General features: G+C 50.1%; 1 protein-coding gene across 2 annotated transcripts; it reads left to right on the forward strand.

Moving 5' to 3' along the window:
* The first annotated feature begins 61 nt into the window (after nt 1–61).
* TMEM38A (transmembrane protein 38A) lies at nt 62–6,585 on the forward strand. Of its 2 annotated transcripts, XM_064396308.1 has the most exons (7): nt 224–334; nt 1,867–1,945; nt 2,329–2,485; nt 3,394–3,578; nt 4,037–4,124; nt 4,229–4,346; nt 4,595–6,585. In XM_064396308.1, the coding sequence occupies exons 3-7, from the start codon at nt 2,340–2,342 to the stop codon at nt 4,820–4,822; spliced, it is 765 nt and encodes a 254-aa protein (XP_064252378.1). In that variant the 5' UTR covers nt 224–334; nt 1,867–1,945; nt 2,329–2,339; the 3' UTR covers nt 4,823–6,585. The 2 variants fall into 2 exon arrangements, with proteins under 2 accessions (XP_064252377.1, XP_064252378.1); XM_064396307.1 differs by lacking the exon at nt 1,867–1,945 and having other exon boundaries at nt 62–334.
* The last annotated feature ends 13,928 nt before the right edge of the window (nt 6,586–20,513 follow it).

The following is a 20,513-nucleotide window of genomic DNA, read 5'->3' on the forward strand; positions in this document are numbered from 1 at the left end:
GCGGAAGGGGCGGCGCTGCCCGGCCGGCGGCGCCTGCGCTCCCCGCCAGGGCTCCGCGGCGGCGGCGGCTCCGCGCAGGACACCGCGGGCAGCGAGGGCCCGGCCCGGGCAGCGCCGGGCGCACCTCCCGCAGCCCCGCGCGGGCCTGCGGAGCCGGGCCGGGGCAGGGCATCGCGAAGCGGCGGCTGAGAGCCGCGCTCCGGGGCCGCGATGGATCTGGCGGAGGCGCTGCCCCTCGGGGAGCTGGCGGCCGCCTTCGCCGCGCTGCCGGTGTTCCCGCTGTTCGACACCGCCTATTTCATCATCTCCGTCCTCTACCTCAAGTACGAGCCCGGTGAGTGCGGCCCGTGGCCGGGGGGCCCTGGGGGGAGCTCCGGTGCCGCCGTGCCGGCACAGACCCCGCTCTGCCCCGCACCAACAGGTTCTGCACCTGCCCGCGCCTCGCTCTGCCTGTCACAGCGGTGTCACAGCGGTGTCACAGCCCCGACACTGTGTCTAAAGAGAAAGCAGGAATAACCCCCACGTGACTCTGATTTTGAGCAATAATCCTGGATTTTATTTAAGGCTGGATGCCGGCCGCATTGAGGTATTTAAGTTCGGTCACTTGGCTGCCACCCCAGGACTGAGAGTTGCGTTTCTCGCCAATCCCTTGGCTTGAATGTTTTTGTGGCAGTACCTTCCTCCTATTTATATACAAAAGGGCTGGAAGTAAAACCTTGGTTTTTCCCACCCTCTGGACCATGCCCTGAGCTGTTCTCAGGAACCATAACTGACCTTGCTTTGTTTGTTCTCTTGGGCTTATCTTGCACAGATCGATAGACCTGTGCCTTGGCTTTCACCTTCTGCCTTTGTCACAGCCTGGCTGTGCCTCATTCTTTTCCAAACGCCCCTTCCCCTCTGTTTTTGACAATGTGTGCACTCCTCATGCTGTGTTTTGAGCAGTTTCACGGTAGCTGCACAGTGACTGAAGGGAAAACCAACCCCAAGCTCGGGAATGATTTTCAAACCTCATTTTGTGCGACCTCCGAGCTGTACAATCCACCCGCTGTTCCCGTTAAACTCCTGTAAACAAATGCTGGCTTTCCAGGCCTGATCACTCCCAGCTGCCTTCCAGCATGGAGTCCTGAACTGAACAATTAACAGCCCTCACAAAAATAGATTTTTATATATATATATGTGCATATATTTATATGCAAGCCCAGGAATCCACTTGGGACTGCATAAGGCCGGGTGTGCTTTTCCCCAGATTCCTACAGTGCTCCCATCCCACAGTTATGGGCTGAGGATCAGTGTCAGGACAGAACTGTCCTGTTTTCCCCCTTGGAGACAGCATGGCTTCGTGGAGCCAAGGAAAAACAAGTGTTACTAAATTTAAGCCTCAAGCTAAACCTCAGGTTCCTATAGAACCAGTTTCATGTCTCGGCTGTTGCAGCTGTCTCGCTGCCGCTGTGTTTTCAGCTGGTTCAAATGTCCCCGAGGATGGAAGAGCCTGGGCACTCACAGCTTTGGCTCATGCTGATCCACTTACTGCTGTTTAAGTTGTACCAGGTAATCATGTTGACATAATGTTTTTAGCATTTTCTCTCTTTGTCTGCTCACTGAACAGTTTTTGTATCTGAAATGCTGCACGAAGGATTCTGGAGCAGTTTAAGGTGATGGAAGAACCTCCCAGAATTGATGTTATTGGGAGGTTTCCCTGAAGAAGTACAAAGATGGATGAAAATTGCTACAGGAATTAAAAAAAAGGCCATAACAGGTTGTGGGAGGAGACCACAAAGTATTTCCAGACTAGTACAGAAGCGGGGTAGAACCCTCAAATCCTCTTCTCTCAAATAAAGATTAAGAATTCCTGTTCTATTTTTGCAGGTTATCTTATGAATGAAAGAACTGAACAGATTGTTCATGAATTCTAGAGGGCACCTAGGTTGAAGCAGTGGAGAGAATGGTACCAGTATGCATTTTATTTTTAGACTGTAAAAAGACATTGATTTCAAGGGAAAAAAATGTTCTTTATGGTAAATAAAGGAGAGAATCTCTCAGCCAGTTCATAAACTTCTAATGACTCTGTTCACATGAGACCTTCGGGGGCTCTGCAGGCTGTGATCATTTCTTGGCCATCTCTGGTGCTTGTTTGGGTTTCACACTTTTGTATTTTGTTTTACAAGCGCTTTTTCTTTGAGTTGCTTTGTGGGAGAACACGCACCTCGAGCCTCTCTCTTCCTGGGTCTTGAAGTTCCTGCTTAATTGCTAGATCCATCTTCTCACTGAGATGCCCTTGAGGGTCCCTTCCAACCCTGGTGACTCCGTGATTCCCAATTTTTTCCACAGGAGCCGTGGAGATGTCCCGGAAGAGCCCTTTTGCCTCCTGGCTCTGTGCTATGCTGCACTGCTTTGGGAGCTACATCCTGGCTGATCTGCTGCTGGGAGAGGCACCCATTGGCTACTTCAGCCACAACTCCAGTGTCATCCTGGCCACAGCAGTGTGGTGAGTGCCCTGCAGCCCTCCTGATGTGGCACGAGCTGCAGGGAGGGCTGGGGGGAGATGTTCTCCCTGTGGGACACAGCTCTGACCTCACTGGGATTAACTGGGGACAGCAGGGGTGGGCTGAGGCTGCCTCTGAGGCTCTTGCACTCCTGGCTCTGGTTCCCAGTTTCTCTGCCCAGTTGCCTAATGCTGTGATTATCTGGGCTGGGGCACTTCTATTCATAGCAGCCACTGCTGAGCCAGGAGCAGCAGCACCCACAGATCCCACACAGGGCAGGGGGTGGCACATCCTGAAGGTTTGGGGGCATTTTATTCGTTGTGTTTGTGAAATGTGCACAAATGAACCTTTAACTTCCCCAGTGTGTGTGGGTTGTAGGTGCTTTTGCCTGGCAGAGTGAGCATTGTTGGGAAACATTGTGAATGAAGTTTTCATAAATAGATCTCGGAGTAAATCCCTCAGCCATCTAGTTTTCTATATTGAGAAAATAAAGACAAATATCTTCTTTCAGGGCTGAAAAATCTGTCAGTCTTCTGGAAAAAAGAGTATTTGAAATCTGTCCTCTGTAATATAATTTCAGTATATATAGCTTCTTGTTCTGTATGAGCTGATGCTTCTGGACCATAGAAAACACAAACTTCTAAAAAATTCTGAATTAAAATTATTGGGTTTTATTCAAGATGGAGTATTAGTAGTGAGGGCTCTCTGAGTTACTGAGGACTCACTCAGTCCTTGCTATAGAGAGGCTTCATTGCATGCTGGTTTCCTTTCAGGATTACCTATGAAATCAGGAATATTTTATTTTTAGATTTTTTTCCTCCTTCACCCCCTTCACCTGCCATAACTCAATCTGCCACGCTACCCTTCTCTGCATATCCCAGATCAGAACAAATCTCTGATCCTTTTGCAGGTACCTGATATTCTTCTGTCCCATGAACCTCTTCTACAAGTGTGTCAGCTTCCTGCCCGTGAAGCTCATCTTCGTGGCCATGAAGGAGGTGGTTCGCGTGCGCAAGATCGCGGCCGGGGTGCACCACGCCCACCACCTCTACCACCACGGGTGGTTCGTCATGATGGCCACGGGATGGGTCAAAGGTGACACCTGGCATGCTCCAGAGGCTGCAGGGAGGGCTGGCACAGTGTGGGGGCAGCTCGGGGGGAGCAGCAGGGAGGGGATGTGGGCTCAGGTTCTCGCCGCGCTGGCGTTTGTGCTGCCTCGCACAGTGGTTGGGGAGCTGGAGTCAGGAGTTCTGTGTTCTTTCTCCTGTGATCTCTGACCTCACCTGTGTCTTTTCAGGGGGTTCTGTCAGTCAGTTTTACTTTAAGGTTGTGTTTGGAGCAAGCACTTGAGCATCAGTAACTCAAGAGGCAAATGCCTTTTCCCTGCGTCAGGATCCACTTGGTAGAACGTCAGGGAAGCGTTTGCCCTGCTCTGTGGGCTTAGGCTAACTTCTAAATTCGGGGAGAATGTCAAGAACCCTTTGTTCCCTTGAGGATCCAGAGCCCTGTGCTGGGGCAGCTCTGGCTCTTTGACAGGTTTCTCTGTCTCACAGGTTCTGGTGTGGCCTTGATGTCGAACTTTGAGCAGCTGCTGCGTGGGGTCTGGAAGCCTGAAACAAATGAAATTCTTCATATGTCCTTGTAAGTCAGCAGCTGGACATTCCCAGTCAGGTGAAGAATGGAATGAAAGAACCAGTCAGGGCTGGGTGCAAACCTTCCAGAAAACCTCTTTCTTTCTCTTGCAGCCCTACAAAGGCCAGTCTGTATGGCACAGTCCTCTTCACTCTGCAGCAGACTCACTGGCTCCCCATCTCTGAAGCCAACCTCATCTTCTTTTTCACCATGTTCATGATAGTCTGCAAGGTAAGTTTACAGCAGCTTTGTTGCCAGCAAATGACAGAACCTCAAGTGGGAATATTCACCTTCCTGAGCCACTACGGGATTCCCTGGCTGTAGGATCTGCTCAGGAAATTCAATGCTAAATTCCCCATCACACAAGCAGCTCCTTGTGCCTGGAGTCTTGCAGGGACGTTCTCTGGGGTCAGTAGAATGCTCACTGGTCAGTATTTCCCTGCTCTGTGTGATCTCTGAGTGCTCCCTGTTGCCTGCAGGTTTTCATGACAGCCACTCACTCCCACGCCTCGCCTTTTGCTCCGCTGGAAAACCTCGTCTGCCCCGTCCTCTTTGGCTCTGTCTCCAGTGGGCACCCAAGCCACCACCACGACCACCACGGGGCCTCCCACGAGGTTTCCCACCCTCCTCCTCCTCCTCCTCCTGCCAAGTCCAAAGAGGAGCTGAACGAAGGCACGAGGAAAAGGAAGGCAAAAAAAGCTGAATAAAAAAGCAACGGCGCAGAAAATAGGCCAAGAAAATTCTTCCAGAGCTGAGTCTCAAAGCCACCTGTGACCTCCTTTATGCTCCAGTCCTTCTCCCTCAGACTCCAGAGGAGAGGTGGAAGCCAGGACACTGCCAGCTGGGTCCCTGAATTTCATTTTTGCTCTCTGTGCTGCTGCTTGCTTCTTGGTCTCTGCCTCTCTATTCTGATCAGGTTTTCAGGGATTTGTAGGTTTGTGCCAGCGTGGTAAGTGGCTGCCACTTCCCAAACTGTCAGCAAATCTGATGCAGCATTTTCAATTGATGTAAAATCTTTCACTGAGCTTATTTATGAATGGGGGAATGGTTTGTACTCCTGCAATTCTTAAGTTCCTTTGAATTTTCACTGACCTTTTCAGTGTCTGCCAAAACAACAAACTGTTAAGACACAATGTGGAAATCAGGTTTCATACTCGAGGAGATTAAATGGCCTGGTATGAGCCTGCTCTGGTTTTTCCCAGCTCCCACACCTGCCATATCTCCAAATAATGTGACATTTTAAATGCAATAAGGACATGGCCTTGGGCCGAGCCAAACCCTGCTCACCTCAGTTCCCTCTGATTCTGATGGTCAGGACCTTGTGTTTGCTCAGCCAAGTCTGTGTTTGCAGAGCTCTGAAGCTGTGGAGTGCTCCCAGTGCCATGTGTTGGCACTGTCACTATCCTAGGCTGTGTGTGGCATTGCTGAGTCCCACCCCAAACCTCACCCTCTTGAACCAGGGGAGAAGCATGGCTCTGGTTTGTTCGTAATCCTGTGGGATGCAGGAAGAGTGTGTGTGAGTGTATTTATTACTATTTATTTATAATTGCCAGGGCACCTAAGTCATGGACCTGAATCTGGCTTTTTTTTGACATTGCAGTTGGAACTTGTGGCCCTGAGCCCACAGCCACGTGCTGGTTTGGGCTTGCAGTGATCCTGGTGTGCTCCAGGGCAGCCTGAACACTCCCTGGGTGCAGAAAAAAACCTTTCCTATATTCTTAAATTCACATAGAAAGGCTGAAGCAGGGCATTTCACACCAGCTGGTGAAAAACTACCTTAAAGGACTAATAGAAGCCCATCAGCTGAAAATACTGGTTACCTTCTGTAGGTCCCCTGGGGCCAAGCTGCTGGGCTGTGGGTGCAGCTTGTGCCAGTGAGTGAAGGATCTGAACTGCCTTGCATGGCTCAGGAGGGGTCTGTCAGCTCATTCCTGTTCTGCTTAGTGAACTCTGGCTTTTAGAGTAGTTCAAAGCTGTTCTTATAACTGATTTTGTTCTTCCAAGGGCTGGGATCACCACAGGGAGAGTGGCAAGCCTGGGGATGTAGCACTGAGCATTTTCCATCTCCAGCAGGGAGGTTTGCTGCTGTTTCCATTGCAGCTGGGAATGGAAACAGGACTGGACTGAAGTGAGGGTTTGTGTGTGTGTGTGTGTCCCTGTTCAAAACTGCAGCTGATGGTTCATTAAAGATAAAAAAACCCTCCTTGTGTGCCAGCAGAGGAAAGCCAGGAGGAAAGGTCAAATGTGTGGGTTTGGGGTTTGACAGTGCCTTAATGTTGTGAGTTTCCCTCCCCTTCAGCAGAGAGCAGGAATTCTGCTTTCAGCTCCACTGTCTGGTCCTGCAGATGCTCTGCTGGAGCCTGATGTGTCACGAGCATGCACGAGACTGAATAAATGTTTTATGAGATGTCTGATCCAAGGGGAATTTTGTTTTATAAAAGCTGTCAACAAATAAAAATTGTGAAGTGACTCTCTGATTGTCCAGTGGCAGCTGAGGAAATCTCTGTGTTTGCTTTACCCTTCCCAGCCACACAGGAGCTCTGTGGCACCAGGACCTGGGGACAAAATTCTGGTTGAAGAAGGAGATCAGACTTTATGTGCTACAGCTGTCTGAACATGTTATAAATGGGAATGACAGGGTAAAAGGTGTTTGTGGTGTTGTTCTCAGAGCAGACAGCCTCAGATTTCAGGAAAGGAAATTAGAAATTTCCTTATTTCCTTGAAAATTTTATTGAAATTTCCAAATTCCTTGAAAAAGGAATTACCTCCTTTGGTGTTTATACCTGTTGTCTCTATTTTTCCATTTGTCACTGTAAGAGGGAGGAGGGCATTCACCTGTGGCTGGTAAATATATATACATACACACAGTTTCAGCAGTTTTATGTGGAGTATCAGTATTTAAAACTGGAAAAAAATCAAAATTCTCTGCACTAGTGAATATTTAGTGTGGCTAAATATTCACTGCTGCTCTGCTCTCTGAGTGCAGAGTCTTTACTCTTCAGAGTCTTTGGACACTGAATCAAATCAAACTGAGTCAAATCACAGCTTCTAATCAGAGAGAAGAAATATTCCAAAGGAGGTTAAAATTTAAGCTCTGAGCACCTTCAGAGCACCCAGCAGGAGCAGGATTTGTGTGGAGAACACAACAGCCACAGAGGAATCACAAGTTCCATTTGGTGAAGCCTTTCCCAGTGAGAGGATGGAACTTGTCTTGAATTTCCATGGCTCAGCACTGCCAGCCTGGTACAATTCCAGCCTGGTGCCCTTCATCCCAAGAAACAAAAGTGATATTTGGAAAAGCAGCACATTTTAACCACAGCTGTGGGGACACAGGGCTGCTCCAGCACCTCTGGAAAGCCTCACCTTTGCAACCTCCTTCAGGCTCTGCTCCAAACAGAAAGAAAATGGGAGTGGGTTGTTTCCTGAAGGGATGGGGTCATTTATTTCCACAGCTCAGAGGTGGAGGTGATGAGGAGAGCATGACACAGCCAATCGACCCAAACAAGAATCTGCAAAGCCTGTTTTGTTTTGAAGGGTTTCTCTTGTCTCCCCCACAGATTTAACTCTTTTAGAATGTTCATTAATGCTCCTTAATTTAGAGCAGATGAGAGTGTAAATTGCATTGGAAAAAGGAATTTCCATTGGTATGCTCCACCGACGGAAAAGTTCAGTGAAAGACACTAAAAAAACAGCTGAGAAAAGAATGGCTCACAATGTTTCAGGTGGTTCAGCCATTCTGCCCTGTGACATTCAGCTCAGGGTTATTTTGCTCTGTGAGCAGGCTGCTGAGGGCAGGTTTTTCACATCCTCTGAAGATGTCCCTGGAGTCTCTGGCTCCACAGAATATTCCCAGCTCCCAAGAGCTGCAGCCCAGGGCAGGACAGGAGCCTGCCAGGGGACAGGGACAGCAGGGACAGACGTCATTCCCCCCAGAGATGTCCTGATCTGATAACTTCTGATACTGACTCCAGTGAGACCAGGCTAAATTTAGCAGGAGGTTTAATCCTCAAAGAGGCCCTGGGTGCCTGCTGGGAAAAGCAAATGTTTCAGTTGCTGTTTCAGCATTTCGTGTGGATTGACAGGTTTCCCTTTCCTGCTGCAGAGCCAAGCCCGGTGCCTGCAGCTTTTCCATCCTGGCAGATCAGCTCCACAGATAGGGAAAGCTCTACAGGCCTTATGTATTTGTAATTAAAAAAAAACAAAAAACCAACATACAAACCCAGAGGATAATTTTACACAGAGCATTAATAATTCTTCACAGTAAATGAGGTAACAAAGAGAGGAGGGTGAAGGAAAGAATTTCAATTTGTATAAGAAAGGGCACAGCCAGTGCAAGAGCACCAAGCCAGAGCAACCAGGGTTCTTGGTTTCCATTTTTCCTTTTGTTATTGATGCCAATATTTACATTGTTGCACACGCTGTCCAAAGAATAAATAAATTATACAATCCAGCAGAGCAGAAAGACCCAGAGGATAAAGATGGATGTTACCTTGGCAGACTCCTGAGCTGTACAGAAGTTGTTCCTTTCAACACTTGCCAGGTGATCAGCTGCCAAATGCCTGCTCCTTCCTGCAGCCTGTTCATGGTGCTTTAAGGGCACACAAAAGCATTAAAAATTAGAGCTTTGTGTGTTTTAGAGTAGCTATCTGGCCCTTAGCTATGATTCTGTGTTTTATGGTTCTTGTGCTGTTCTTTAGAGGATGTAGAGGATGTAGAGGATGGCTCCTGTGAGGATGCTAAGGAAGGTAAATCTGAGATAAAATGGCATTTCCTACGGCCTTAGATACCCAGGATTTTTGCTGCAGCAAAGATTTTCCTCTCGAGACATTCTAATTCTTTGTCCAAATAACGAGAAATCAGCATATACATCTATACAAGACTTTCCAGAAAGCTCTCAAAGGGAGTTTGGATTTAGCGTGAGCTGCTTCCATCCGGGAAGACAGGACACAGACACGGCAAACGGAGAATTTCTCCACTCACAAAGGAGAAATTACGCTGTTGATGCCAAATACTCTGCACAGTGGGTTGATATTTTCCTCTTTAGGATGCTCTCAGCCTTTGCCCCAAGGCATCTGGTTCATCCTGCGTGCCCAACAAGGAAATGCCAATTAAAGGGGTTTGAATTTCATCAGACATCAACACGACTTGGTAAACACCCACAAAATTACCTCGCAGCTAAGGATTTAATCCTGCTCCGAAGGCAGCAGCCTGTGAACAAGCTGTTGGGGGCTGATGGCTCAGGGAACAGGCAGAGAGTGAGAAATCGCTTCCCCATCATGCCAGAGCCCACGCTGCCATCCTGACTCACAGTTGCTACTCACTTCACCTCTGTGATGACATCTGCGACAAAAAGATGTTGATAGTGCTAAGATCAACAGTCACGCGTACCTTGGAGTCTGGTCTGTCTTTCACACTTGTGCATTTGCATCTTTCACACGTTATCCTTAGAAAAAGTGCCATTTATATTTCCTTATCTGCTTCCTTTACTTGCCAAAAGCGAGTTTGGGGAGGGATTTTTTTTTTTTAAGGAGCTTGTGAATGTCAAGGAAGAGTCGGTGTGAGACAGTGATTCCATCTTAGCCTTAGGGTACAGGTAGGCTATAGCCCTGGAATGCAGGAAAGCAGGTCTGAGATGTTTAGAGGCTTCAACATTTTTATAGCCCGAGGAAATCCAGAATGTCCCCGGAAAAGATTTCATTATCTGATTTTGTTTGGTTTTGATTTGCAAATCAGAGCGAGCTCCCCCAAAACCCGAGCACAGCCTCGGCATTCCTGCAGAGAACAAACTGCTGCTTCCCGGTGATCCCAGCCCTGCTGCTCCTCCATGGAGCTGGCAGCTCTTGGCATTCCCAAAAAAAAAAAACCTCTGCAGGCTTGGGGACCTCTGTGCCGCTGTCCCCAGCTGCCTGAAGCAGGAGGGAAGCTGATTTTCTTTGTGTGTGGCAGGGAGATGCAGTGGGAGAAGCAGGGAACACATCCCAGATTGTGATACCTTGAAATGCAGCCTAAAAATCCATCTTCAGTCCTGGTGTTGGCTTAAATTAGGTTTAGAATAATGTAGGCTAAACCCTAATGTAGGCTCTGTGCTGTTTGTCTCTTAGGTAAGGCTCCCTGCCTGTTTGATTTATGACAGATTAGGATGTCGGTTAATCTCCTCTTATTTGGGTAGATGACTGTGGAGATTAATCAAGTATTGTCTGCAAAAGGAGCCCATAAATGCAGATTACTAATTTTTCATTAATTATTCCTCTGTATGCCAGAGGGATCCAGCCAGGGATAGACACCAGCCTCTTAAATCTGATTTCATGGGAGAACCAGGAAAAGCACAGCAGCTGCTCTGGCTGATACTGGCTGTCTCTCACATGCTCAGTTCAGTTTCCCGAAAAAGGCAAAAATTCACAGAAATTATAGAGTATGGGCTTTTGTGAGAGGCAGAAAGTGGCTCTGAGTGAGGGAGCCTGCTGGGCTGGCAGGGCACCACCCGTGTTTGCACAGGACGTGGGGAAAGCAGAATTCCTCGTGGGAAGAGCTGTCCTGAACCCTGCAGGAGCACGGACTGGAGCAGCAGCGTGCTGGGAGTGCTGGCAAACAGAGCAGCCTGGAAGGGTCACAGCAGAGATGCTCCAGGAGCAGGATGGAGACTCCTACTCTGTCAGGGCTTCTGATCTGCACCTTCTCTCCCTCTGCCTTCCAAGGGCACCTGGACAAAGATGGGTTTTCCCTCCTTGTCCCTGCTGACAGCAGCAGTCTCCTCTGCTCAGCTGAGGGTGAGCACTGGGGCAGCAGCAGGGATCCCCCAGCCAGGGATGTGCACCCTGTCCTGCCCTTCAAGGCAAAACCAGGAGCAGCAGCTCCTGCCTCTGGAATTCTGCTGGTGTCCCTCAGGAAGGGGATTTTCTTCTCTCCTTCTGATTTCTGTCTTGCTGGGCTCTTTGTGTTATAGATGGATTGTGTTTAAATGTTCTAAGTGAGCAGTTGTTTCTCACATTTGCAAGTGATTATATTTTTATTTTCCGTCTTTCCCCATGTGCTGCTCTTTGGGGGTGGTTCCCCACCCCAAATGTTGCCATAATTGTGCACAGTGTAAACTGTGTGAATTCATTTTTGTGAATTTTAGTGAATTCACTCTTGCCCAGCTTGGCAGAAGGCAGAGGCAGGGCACGGGCACACTGTGCCTGCCTGGGTGCTGAGGAACCTGCTTTAAATGGCTCAGAGGGCCTGAACCATCCTTGCTGCTGGCGCTAAAATACTGAGACAATTGTTTCTAAAATAGGCAGGGGTGGTGACCAAAGGGACCCCAGGTGTGCAGCACCTGACAGGGAGCACACCCAGCACCTCAGGAAGAGCCCGAGTGACAAACACTGGTTGCTATAGAGATGTTCGTCCTCTTCAAATACAGATGGATCCTGCCAGGACACAGCGAAGTTCCACTCAACCATTTTCTATCAAAGCAGCTGGAATTTTTGAGGCTTTCCTTAAAGCCAGGAGCAGGCAGCACTCTGGAGAGAGGCTGGTGTTCATTGCCAACACTCATCTCCCCTGTAAGGAGAAGTCTGAGAAACTGGGGAGCCCAGACAGCACCACGAGCTTCAATCCAGACACACACTGGGATCTCTGTGAGAAGATGGCTCCTCTTGCTTTCCAGCCTGGTCTGGATCTTTTATCAGCTCAGCTTTTTTTTCAGGTAAATCAGCTGAAAATGCTGGTGAGACAGCTGCTCAGCGGGGAAGCTGCAGTTTGCAGCTTCATTTGGGAGGGAAAGTGCCTCAGGATGGGGCAGGGATGGCAGAACTCTGCATGAAATCAGGAATTACTGGCTTTGGCAGCAAAGCCAGGTTCAGCCAGGCACTACTGGGCACTTCCAGGGGCAGGGATGGCAGAATTCTGCATGAAATCAGGAATTAATGGCACTGGTAGCAAAGCCACCTTCAGTCCAGGCACTACTGGGCACTTCCAGGGGCAGGGATGGCAGAATTCTGCATGAAATCAGGAATTAATGGCACTGGTAGCAAAGCCACCTTCAGCCAGGCACTACTGGGCACTTCCAGGGGCAGGGATGGCAGAATCCTGCATGAAATCAGGAATTAATGGCACTGGTAGCAAAGCCACCTTCAGTCCAGGCACTACTGGGCACTTCCAGGGGCAGGGATGGCAGAATCCTGCATGAAATCAGGAATTAATGGCACTGGTAGCAAAGCCACCTTCAGTCCAGGCACTACTGGGCACTTCCAGGGGCAGGGATGGCAGAATCCTGCATGAAATCAGGAATTAATGGCACTGGTAGCAAAGCCACCTTCAGTCCAGGCACTACTGGGCACTTCCAGGGGCAGGGATGGCAGAATCCTGCATGAAATCAGGAATTAATGGCACTGGTAGCAAAGCCACCTTCAGTCCAGGCACTACTGGGCACTTCCAGGGGCAGGGATGGCAGAATCCTGCATGAAATCAGGAATTAATGGCACTGGTAGCAAAGCCACCTTCAGTCCAGGCACTACTGGGCACTTCCAGCCTGTCCAAGCCCGAGGCTTTCCCAAACCTGGACAACACGAGCTGCATTCCCATCCAGCCCTGGAACAGCAAGAAGTGTTTGTGGAGAACTTCTCCTCTTGGACAATGCCCAAATATTTCCCACTTCCTCTGCCCACTGGGACACAGTTGCCAGACTGAGCTCCTAAAGTGGCAACTGGCAGTGGGTAGCAGTGACTCAGATTTTCGGGAATTACAAAACTCAGTTTTCTGCCTTCTGAAAATCATTCCCTCGGACTCCATTTTAAAGAAGAAAGGCTTAGAGGGGCTCTCAGTTGCACAAAAAGCGCCTCCCCAGGGAAGGACACACAGCAGGATCTCCTGCAGGGTGCTGAGTGTGCTGTTTGGACAGGGAGGTGTCTCCAGCCCTGCCTGGATCCGTGTTTGCAGAACAGTCAGAGCTGCAGCTGCTGGAAGGAATCCATGAGAACTGCAGAGAGGCTGAAATTTAAGGTTGAACTCGGTGATCTTGGAGGTCTTTTCCAACCTCAGTGATTCTAGGATTAGTCAGCATGTCAGGACACAGAGTTGGGGTTTTACCTACACCTGCCCAAGGTGTGTTGGACCTCAGGCATTTTTGGGAACAGTTTTGGGATGAAGGATGTAACATGTGATTGGATTTTCACTAAAAGACGATAAATTAAACCCACTCTCTCACTGGAAGGTTTGGAATTCCTGCGGGCTGCAGTGTAAAGTGACACAAGAATTTCCTTTAACTCCTGCGGTCTTGCTGAGAGCTAATGAATTATTCCAGGGCTTTGTGCTAAGCCTTGCTCCCTGTGGGACAGCAGGGCAGACAGAATTCCCACCCCAGGGAGTTCTGTCCTCCTGACTGGCACAGGCTCCACCAGTGATCACTTTTCACTTAGGCCAGTCCCAAGGAAAGCTGCAGAGCCATTCCCCTTCCTAATTTTAGCACTCCCTCTCCTTCTACTTTATCACATGATTCTGTAATGCCATGAAAGTTTACATAATTTTGGGGAGAGAATATGCCAGTTCTGAAGTAATTTTAATCTCATATGACAAAACACACCTTTATATTTGTTGAATAAAACTATATATTGATTTATATTCTCTATATATTTTAATTTTGCATGTATAAAAAGTATCCATGAACATAATATTGTGTATCAGTGAACAGGCTGCTAGGAGAGAGCTCTCATGCTTGTGGATGTGTGCATGTATGTGCTTAATTTCTTTCTATTTGCTTTGTCTTAATTTATCTGAATTTTCCCTAGCTGGCTGTTTGATTTAATTCAGTGAAGGCATCACTTAAGAGGTGTCACACAGATTTTTCTGGAAAGTGGGAATCTCTCTTGTAAAAGGCACAGCAGGGGAAGCAGTGGAAGAATTTCAGACTCCACTGTGTATGAAAAGCTTCCCTGGGAGCAGAATTGCCTTTTATTAGGGCTCTTTCTCACTGCTGAGCTGGCCAACAGCACAGTGTGGGGGTTTAAAACGAGCTGGAGGATTTGCTGCAGCAAGGTGTAAGAAATGTGTTTTTCTGGATCAATGCTGCTGTGCTGTATTCTGTAACCAAGCAATCCAAAATGTCTCAATGCAGAGTTTTCTTTTTTTTTTTTTTTAACCATAGAATCCTGGATTGGTTTGGGTTGGGAGGGACCTTAAAACTCATCCAGTGCCACCCCTGCCATTGCAGGGACCCCTGCCACTGTCCCAGGCTGCTCCCAGCCCTGTCCAGCCTGGCCTTGGGCACTGCCAGGGATCCAGGGGCAGCCACAGCTGCTCTGGGCACCCCAAGCCAGGGCCTGCCCACCCTCACAGGGAACAATTCCTGCCCAATCTCCCACCCAGCCCTGCCCTCTGCCACTGGCAGCCATTCCCTGTGCCCTAAGGGCTGCTTCCATCCAGCACCAGGCTCTCTGTGACCCTCCCAGGCTCAGGGTGGGATTGCTGGGGTGCCTGTGCAGGGCCAGGGGTTGGATTCTGTGATCCCTGTGGGTCCCTTCCCACCCAAGACATTCCAGGATTCTGTGATTCACATTCCTGACTTGAGAGGTGAAATCCTTCCATGCAGACCTGCCTGTGCAGAGAGGTGCTCTCCTGGAGGTGTATCCAGAGGCACAGGCCCAGTGTTTGAGGGAAATCACTTCTTTCTGTCCTGTCCAAAGGCCATCAAAACGTGTGAGATAGACCAAAAAATAATCCCAAAATGCTCCTAGATTTTCCATCTCCTCAGAAGTCAAATACTGCGGTACCAATTTCCTAGAACTTTTGAATAAAGTGTATTTGTATGATTCAATTGTCTGGATTTCAAGGCTGAGGTGGCTTGATTTAGGTGGATCATCACCTTCAGACACCTGGACATGAGGGTTTGTAGCATCCTTTAATTTCTGTATTCAACTGGAAAAAAAGTGCCAAGCATAAATTCCACTGGATATATTTCAGGGGTAATTGAATCCTAATTAGACTAATTTGCATAGAATTTGTAGCACAAAAGAGGCTATTGAAACATAGGGAATCCTTCTGTGGCAGAATATAGGCTTGAAATATTGCAGCAAATAACCTGCAGTCATGAGGTTCCTTGTCCTGAAAGACCAAGCTGTTTACTGGGTCACCCATGGTCTAAAATCCCCAGGTTTTTCACAGGAGAAATCCTCAGCAAGAGATTTTGAATATCTCAGTGCCTCTTGCAGAGTTCTGGCAATTGGAGCTGCATGTCCTTGCCCATGTGAGGGGGCTGGAATGGGATGATCTTTAAGGTCCCTTCCAACCCAAGCCATTTATGATTCTCTACTGCTGATGTTCAGACTTGTCTAAAAATCCAACTTAATTTTCCCCATATCACTGGTTTTACATTAGTAGTGACTCCATACTGCTGAGCTTTGCTCAGTAACTAGGGAAAAACCACAAATCCCCCTTTGCAAAGCAGCAGAAATGAAAATGCCATAGCAACCAGCAGGGACAGAGCAGGGTGGCACTCTGCAGGCTGGCACCAGCTCCCTGCTTCTGTCTCAGATCCTCTGCTCACTCCTCCTGAGCCCTGAGAGCTCCCCAGCCCAGCTCAGGGTCCCTGAGGCACTTTGGTGACAGCCATGAAGAGAAATGCACACCCAGAGATTTAAGCCCTGCACAAGGGGAGGCTCAGAGCCCTGCAGAAGTGCCAGGGGGCTGCCTCGGGTTGTTTTGGCTTTAGAAAGGGAGAAAGTTTTGCTGAACAAAGAGAGTAAACACACAAAGTCTCAGGGGGTATAACTGAAGGCAGAAGTCTCCTCAGGGAAAAATCCACACCATTACATTTCCCAGGTTTTATCCAGCAGCCATCCCTGTATGGCCAGAGCATTCCACATTGCACCCCACAGAAATACAGCAGCTATGGCTGCTCTCACAGCCTCACCAGAGCCAGAGCCTAGAAGGTTTTTCTGCCTCTGCCCTCTCAGGGATGAGGATAACCCACACAGAAGTGTTGGCCAGGCTTCTTGCCCTACCTGGAGCTCATGGGGCAGCTGTGCCAGCAGTGCCTGAGCTGCTGCAGGGTCTGTCCCTACCCCGTGCTCATCCCACTGTGTGGATTTCTCCATGGGGTTGTGTGTAGGATCCTGCCTCTCCTCAAAGGCAGGATCATTCCTGGGGCAGATACAGCCCAACAATATTTCTAATTATCCCTCTGTTACGAACGAAATGCAAGAAACACAACAAACAGTAAGAATCGTGTTCTTCTGAGGAAGAACAGACAATCCTGAGTCCCTCATCCACAGGAAGGTGATGCCAGGACTGTTCTTTGGGATGCATATCCTGGATAATAAACCTGGCTCTGTCAGAAATCAAATTCCAGATGTGCAGACTGTGATCCACGGCAGCAGAAACAGCAGAGGCTCCTTTTCCAAACCCTTCCACACATCTCACCTCAGCTATCAAATAAGGGAGGGGCTCACAAAATGAGGGATTTTCTCTGCAAGAAACACAATAAATTGGGAGGAGAAAAGAAGGAGAAAAGCCCTGTTTCTGCAGGAGCCCAGCCTGGAGACAAAGGCAGGAGGAAGGTGCTGAGCCTTTGTGCTGGCCATGGCCTGGCCCCATTGGCAGCTGCTTCCACAAATGAGGGGAAAGTGGGTCATTTAGTCGCCAGGACAACAACAGCACACACTGACCTAGATATGTCTGCAGGAACCTAATCTTGCTCCTGGCACACACCACGGGGTTCACACAGGACCAGGGGTTCCAGCTGGGGAAACACAGCACATAAACAAGCTCCAAAATGCCCTTTTTCTGTCTGTGGCAGCAAGGGCAGCCTCTCCCTCCTCTCTGTGTCACAGGGATGGCACTTGGTCCTGATTGGCAGCTGCTGCTGGCAGCTTCCTGGATGGTTCAGTCTGGAATATGGAAGTTTTTGGGATGCTGCAAGCCCTTCCTGGGCACTCTGCTGAGCCTTCTCCACTTTTTGAGGCTGGAAGCTGCTTCCATGCCTGAGAAGAGCTGAGGCATCTTGGCAGTCCTGGAGCTTTAGGCACACAGACATCTTCCAGCCACGAGCATCCTCCTAAATCCCAAAAGCACTGAGAATCCCAAATTTTGTGAGGCCCTCTATTATTTATAGCTGAGGTGAGGTGTGTGGAAGGGTTTGGAAAAGGAGCCTCTGCTGTTTCTGCTGCCGTGGATCACAGTCTGCACATCTGGAATTTGATTTCTGGCAGAGCCAGGTTTATTATCCAGGATATGCATCCCAAAGAACAGTCCTGGCATCACCTTCCTGGGGATGAGGGACACAGGATTGTCTGTTCTTCCTCAGGTACAAAGTGCAGTCACCCTTTAGCTTAAAGGGGCTGAAAGAACCACAGATTTGCAGCCACAGCCTTGAAGGTTATAGCTTGTGACAGGTGAAAATTTGAAATATGAACAATAAGCAATTTCCCAAGAAAAGAAGCCAACCATGAGCCCCATCTGAGGGCAGACAGGGTAAGAACAGCCTCTGATGTCCTTGTTCCACAGGTGAAGGGTGTGACACACCTGCCTGAGTGAGAGGATTGGAAATACCTGAGCAAAGCCAGCTCCTTTTGATGGGGCTGATCCTGGGACAGCCCTTGTGCTCCCACTGAACTGCAGGCAGGATGTCACTGTCATGTGGTAATCACACATCCTCTGAGCAGAGAGACAGCTCTCCCAGGATTTTCCAGGGAAGATCTGGGAAGCTGTGAGAAAGCTCAGAGAAAGAATTAAAACAATTATCATCTCAACCTCTGCACCTGGCAGGCAATCTCTGTTTGTCAAAGATGTTTACAAGAAGCTGTCCCTTCTTGACCAACAGGTGAGAGAAGATTCCTAAAGGCCAATCAGGCCTTAGGCCCAGCATTGTTTCTGTAAGAACTGTGGATTTCTAACAATAAATATTAAAAATAAAGGACTTTTCATGCCTTCTGATGATGGAGTCTGTGTATCACCTTTGCTGTCCCCAGTACCCCTTTGGTGATTCTGCCATCCTTCCTCCAGAGCCACAGAAACCACATGGCAACCAGGAGGCAGGAGCAGCAGTTTGCCTCAGCACAGGAAGATTTAATCCTTGCAGATCTGCACCAGATCCCTGATTTCCTTGGGGATCAGTCACCCACAGGGGTTCAGTCCCTCAGGAGTGGCCTGGGGCCCGAGGGCTCCCTCTGGAAGGTCACAGAGCTCCTGCCTGGCAGGCAGCCCAGGGAGCAGCAGCCTCTGGAGCCCCTGGTCCCTTGGAGCTCTGTCAGCAGCAACTCGAGCTGAGCTATTCTGAGGCACCAGGGGCTGAGTGTCAGTGGGTAACTGACATCCAGCTCCCAGCATTCCCGAGGAGAACACACAGATCCTGACTCACTGACAGGCACAAGCTCTTCCCAGCACCCAGGGCTGGCTTGGGAGCAGCCTTACAGCTGGATTCACCAGGGGCTGAGGGCTGGAAACTCTGCTCTGACAGAAAACAAAACTCACAGGAGTTATTTGTCTGCAGCTGGTTCTGCTCATGTCACCACACAGCACAAACCAGGGAAGAGGATGAGACTTCTCCAGTTAAAAATTGTAACAGAAAATAGAATTTGGGCCAGCTCAGGAGAATCCAGGAGGAACAAAGAAAAAAAAAAGTGGTGCAGGAGGTTTGGTCAATGCTGATTTTCTTTCACCTGACAACACACCAAGGATATCTCTGAGCTACTCCTTTCCACAGATGGAATAAAGGATTTTACTTTGTTCTACCAGGCTCTTCCCTGCACAGCTATGAGTGCTTCACAACCTAGGAGCTGTATTTGGCTCCTACCACCCTTCCAGCATCACTCCTGTAAAAATCTGTATTTATCATCTCTATGCTTAAGCACTGGATAATCACTGAAAACTCTAAAACATCTCCACTTCACCCTGCATTACCAGCACAACAATCTAATGCCATTTTCAGCCCACATCTCTCCTGAAAGGCCTTTGCAGTGCCTGCTTCTCCAAAGATGATAAATACTTGTATGCTGGGTCACTGAATCAATCCGTCACAGTCTGGGATGTGGAAAGCAGTAACTGTGAAAGAGAAAGTCTGCATTAATTGAATCCTTCCTGTCTGAAGGGAAATGGGTCACAGGGCAGCAGTTTGGGCAAGTATCAAAGCAGGGGATGGAATATCAAATCCAGAGGCAGTGTGTGAGCATCCTGCCTGGAAGCTGCAAACAGCTGGAATATTCCAGCACAACATAGAGAAAAACATTCTGGGTTCAAATACCAGCAGCAAGTTTAAAGGCAAGGCAAGAAAGGCTTCTGCACTTTTCTGTGATGCAAATCACCAGTAATGCTTTAAGGAAAACCAAACCACATGGCTTATTTTATCCCACTCTCCTCCTTGCTCTTCATGCCACTCAGTTTTACCCAGTTCAAATTGCCTGCTGACAGGGAGCGCTGGGGGAAGTGGCGTAGTTTAAGCACACATTTATCCTGCTCCCCCAGAGCTCGGGGCACACCGTGAAGGGCTCCTCGGGCTCCCTCAGCCCCCCCAGCTCTCCCAAACCCCCTCACGGCTCTTCCCACCCCAGCTCCTCCACACCCCTGGCTCTTCCAGCTCCTGGGGCTCCCCCAGCCCTCCTTCCTCAAGCTCCCCTCAGGCCCCACCAGCCCTCCCGGCTCTCCCCAGCCACCGCTGGGCTCCTCCAGCCCCGTGTGAACCCCTCCAACACCCCCCGGCTCCCTCAGCCCCGCAGCACCAGACGCGGTTCCTGCAGCCCGGGCAGTTCCAGTAGTCAGACAGCGGCTGCTCCAGATCCCCTGGCGTCCCGCAGCCCCTCGGGCGCTGCTCCCCCTCAGCCCGGGCGCCGTTCCCCTCAGCCCGGGCGCCGTTCCCCCTCAGCCCGGGCGCCGTTCCCCTCAGCCCGGGCGCCGTTCCCCCTCAGCCCGGGCGCCGTTCCCCTCAGCCCGGGCGCCGTTCCCCCTCAGCCCGGGCGCCGTTCCCCTCAGCCCGGGCGCCGTTCCCCCTCAGCCCGGACGCCGTTCCCCTCAGCCCGGGCGCCGTTCCCCCTCAGCCCGGGCGCTGCTCCCCCTCAGCCCGGGCGCCGTTCCCCCTCAGCCCGGGCGCCGTTCCCCCTCAGCCCGGGCGCTGCTCCCCCTCAGCCCGGGCGCTGTTCCCCCTCAGCCCCGGGCGCTGTTCCCCTCAGCCCGGGCGCTGTTCCCCTCAGCCCGGGCGCTGTTCCCCTCAGCCCGTCGCTCCCTCAGGCGCCGCTCCCGCCCCGGCGCTCGAACGGCCGGAAGCGGCGCTGGGGGCGTGGCCTGTCACGAATGGAGGCGTGACCACACCCCGCGGGCGCCTCGGAGGCGTGGCTTACCGCGGGGCGTGGCCAATCATAGGGCGGAGGCGCGGGGGACGGGGCGGTCCTCGCCGCGGGGGGTGTGGCCCGGGCCGTGCGCGCTGACGCAGCGGCC

Source organism: Passer domesticus, chromosome 21, assembly GCF_036417665.1.
Source record: "Passer domesticus isolate bPasDom1 chromosome 21, bPasDom1.hap1, whole genome shotgun sequence".
Taxonomy (NCBI): Eukaryota; Metazoa; Chordata; class Aves; order Passeriformes; family Passeridae; genus Passer; species Passer domesticus.

Coding starts and splice junctions, on each gene's coding strand:
- TMEM38A (XM_064396307.1), top strand. CDS start 211: ATGGATCTGGCGGAGGCGCTGCCCCTCGGGGAGCTGGCGGCCGCCTTC. Junction 335..2,328: donor CTACCTCAAGTACGAGCCCG/GTGAGTGCGGCC, acceptor TTTTTTCCACAG/GAGCCGTGGAGATGTCCCGG. Junction 2,486..3,393: donor ATCCTGGCCACAGCAGTGTG/GTGAGTGCCCTG, acceptor ATCCTTTTGCAG/GTACCTGATATTCTTCTGTC.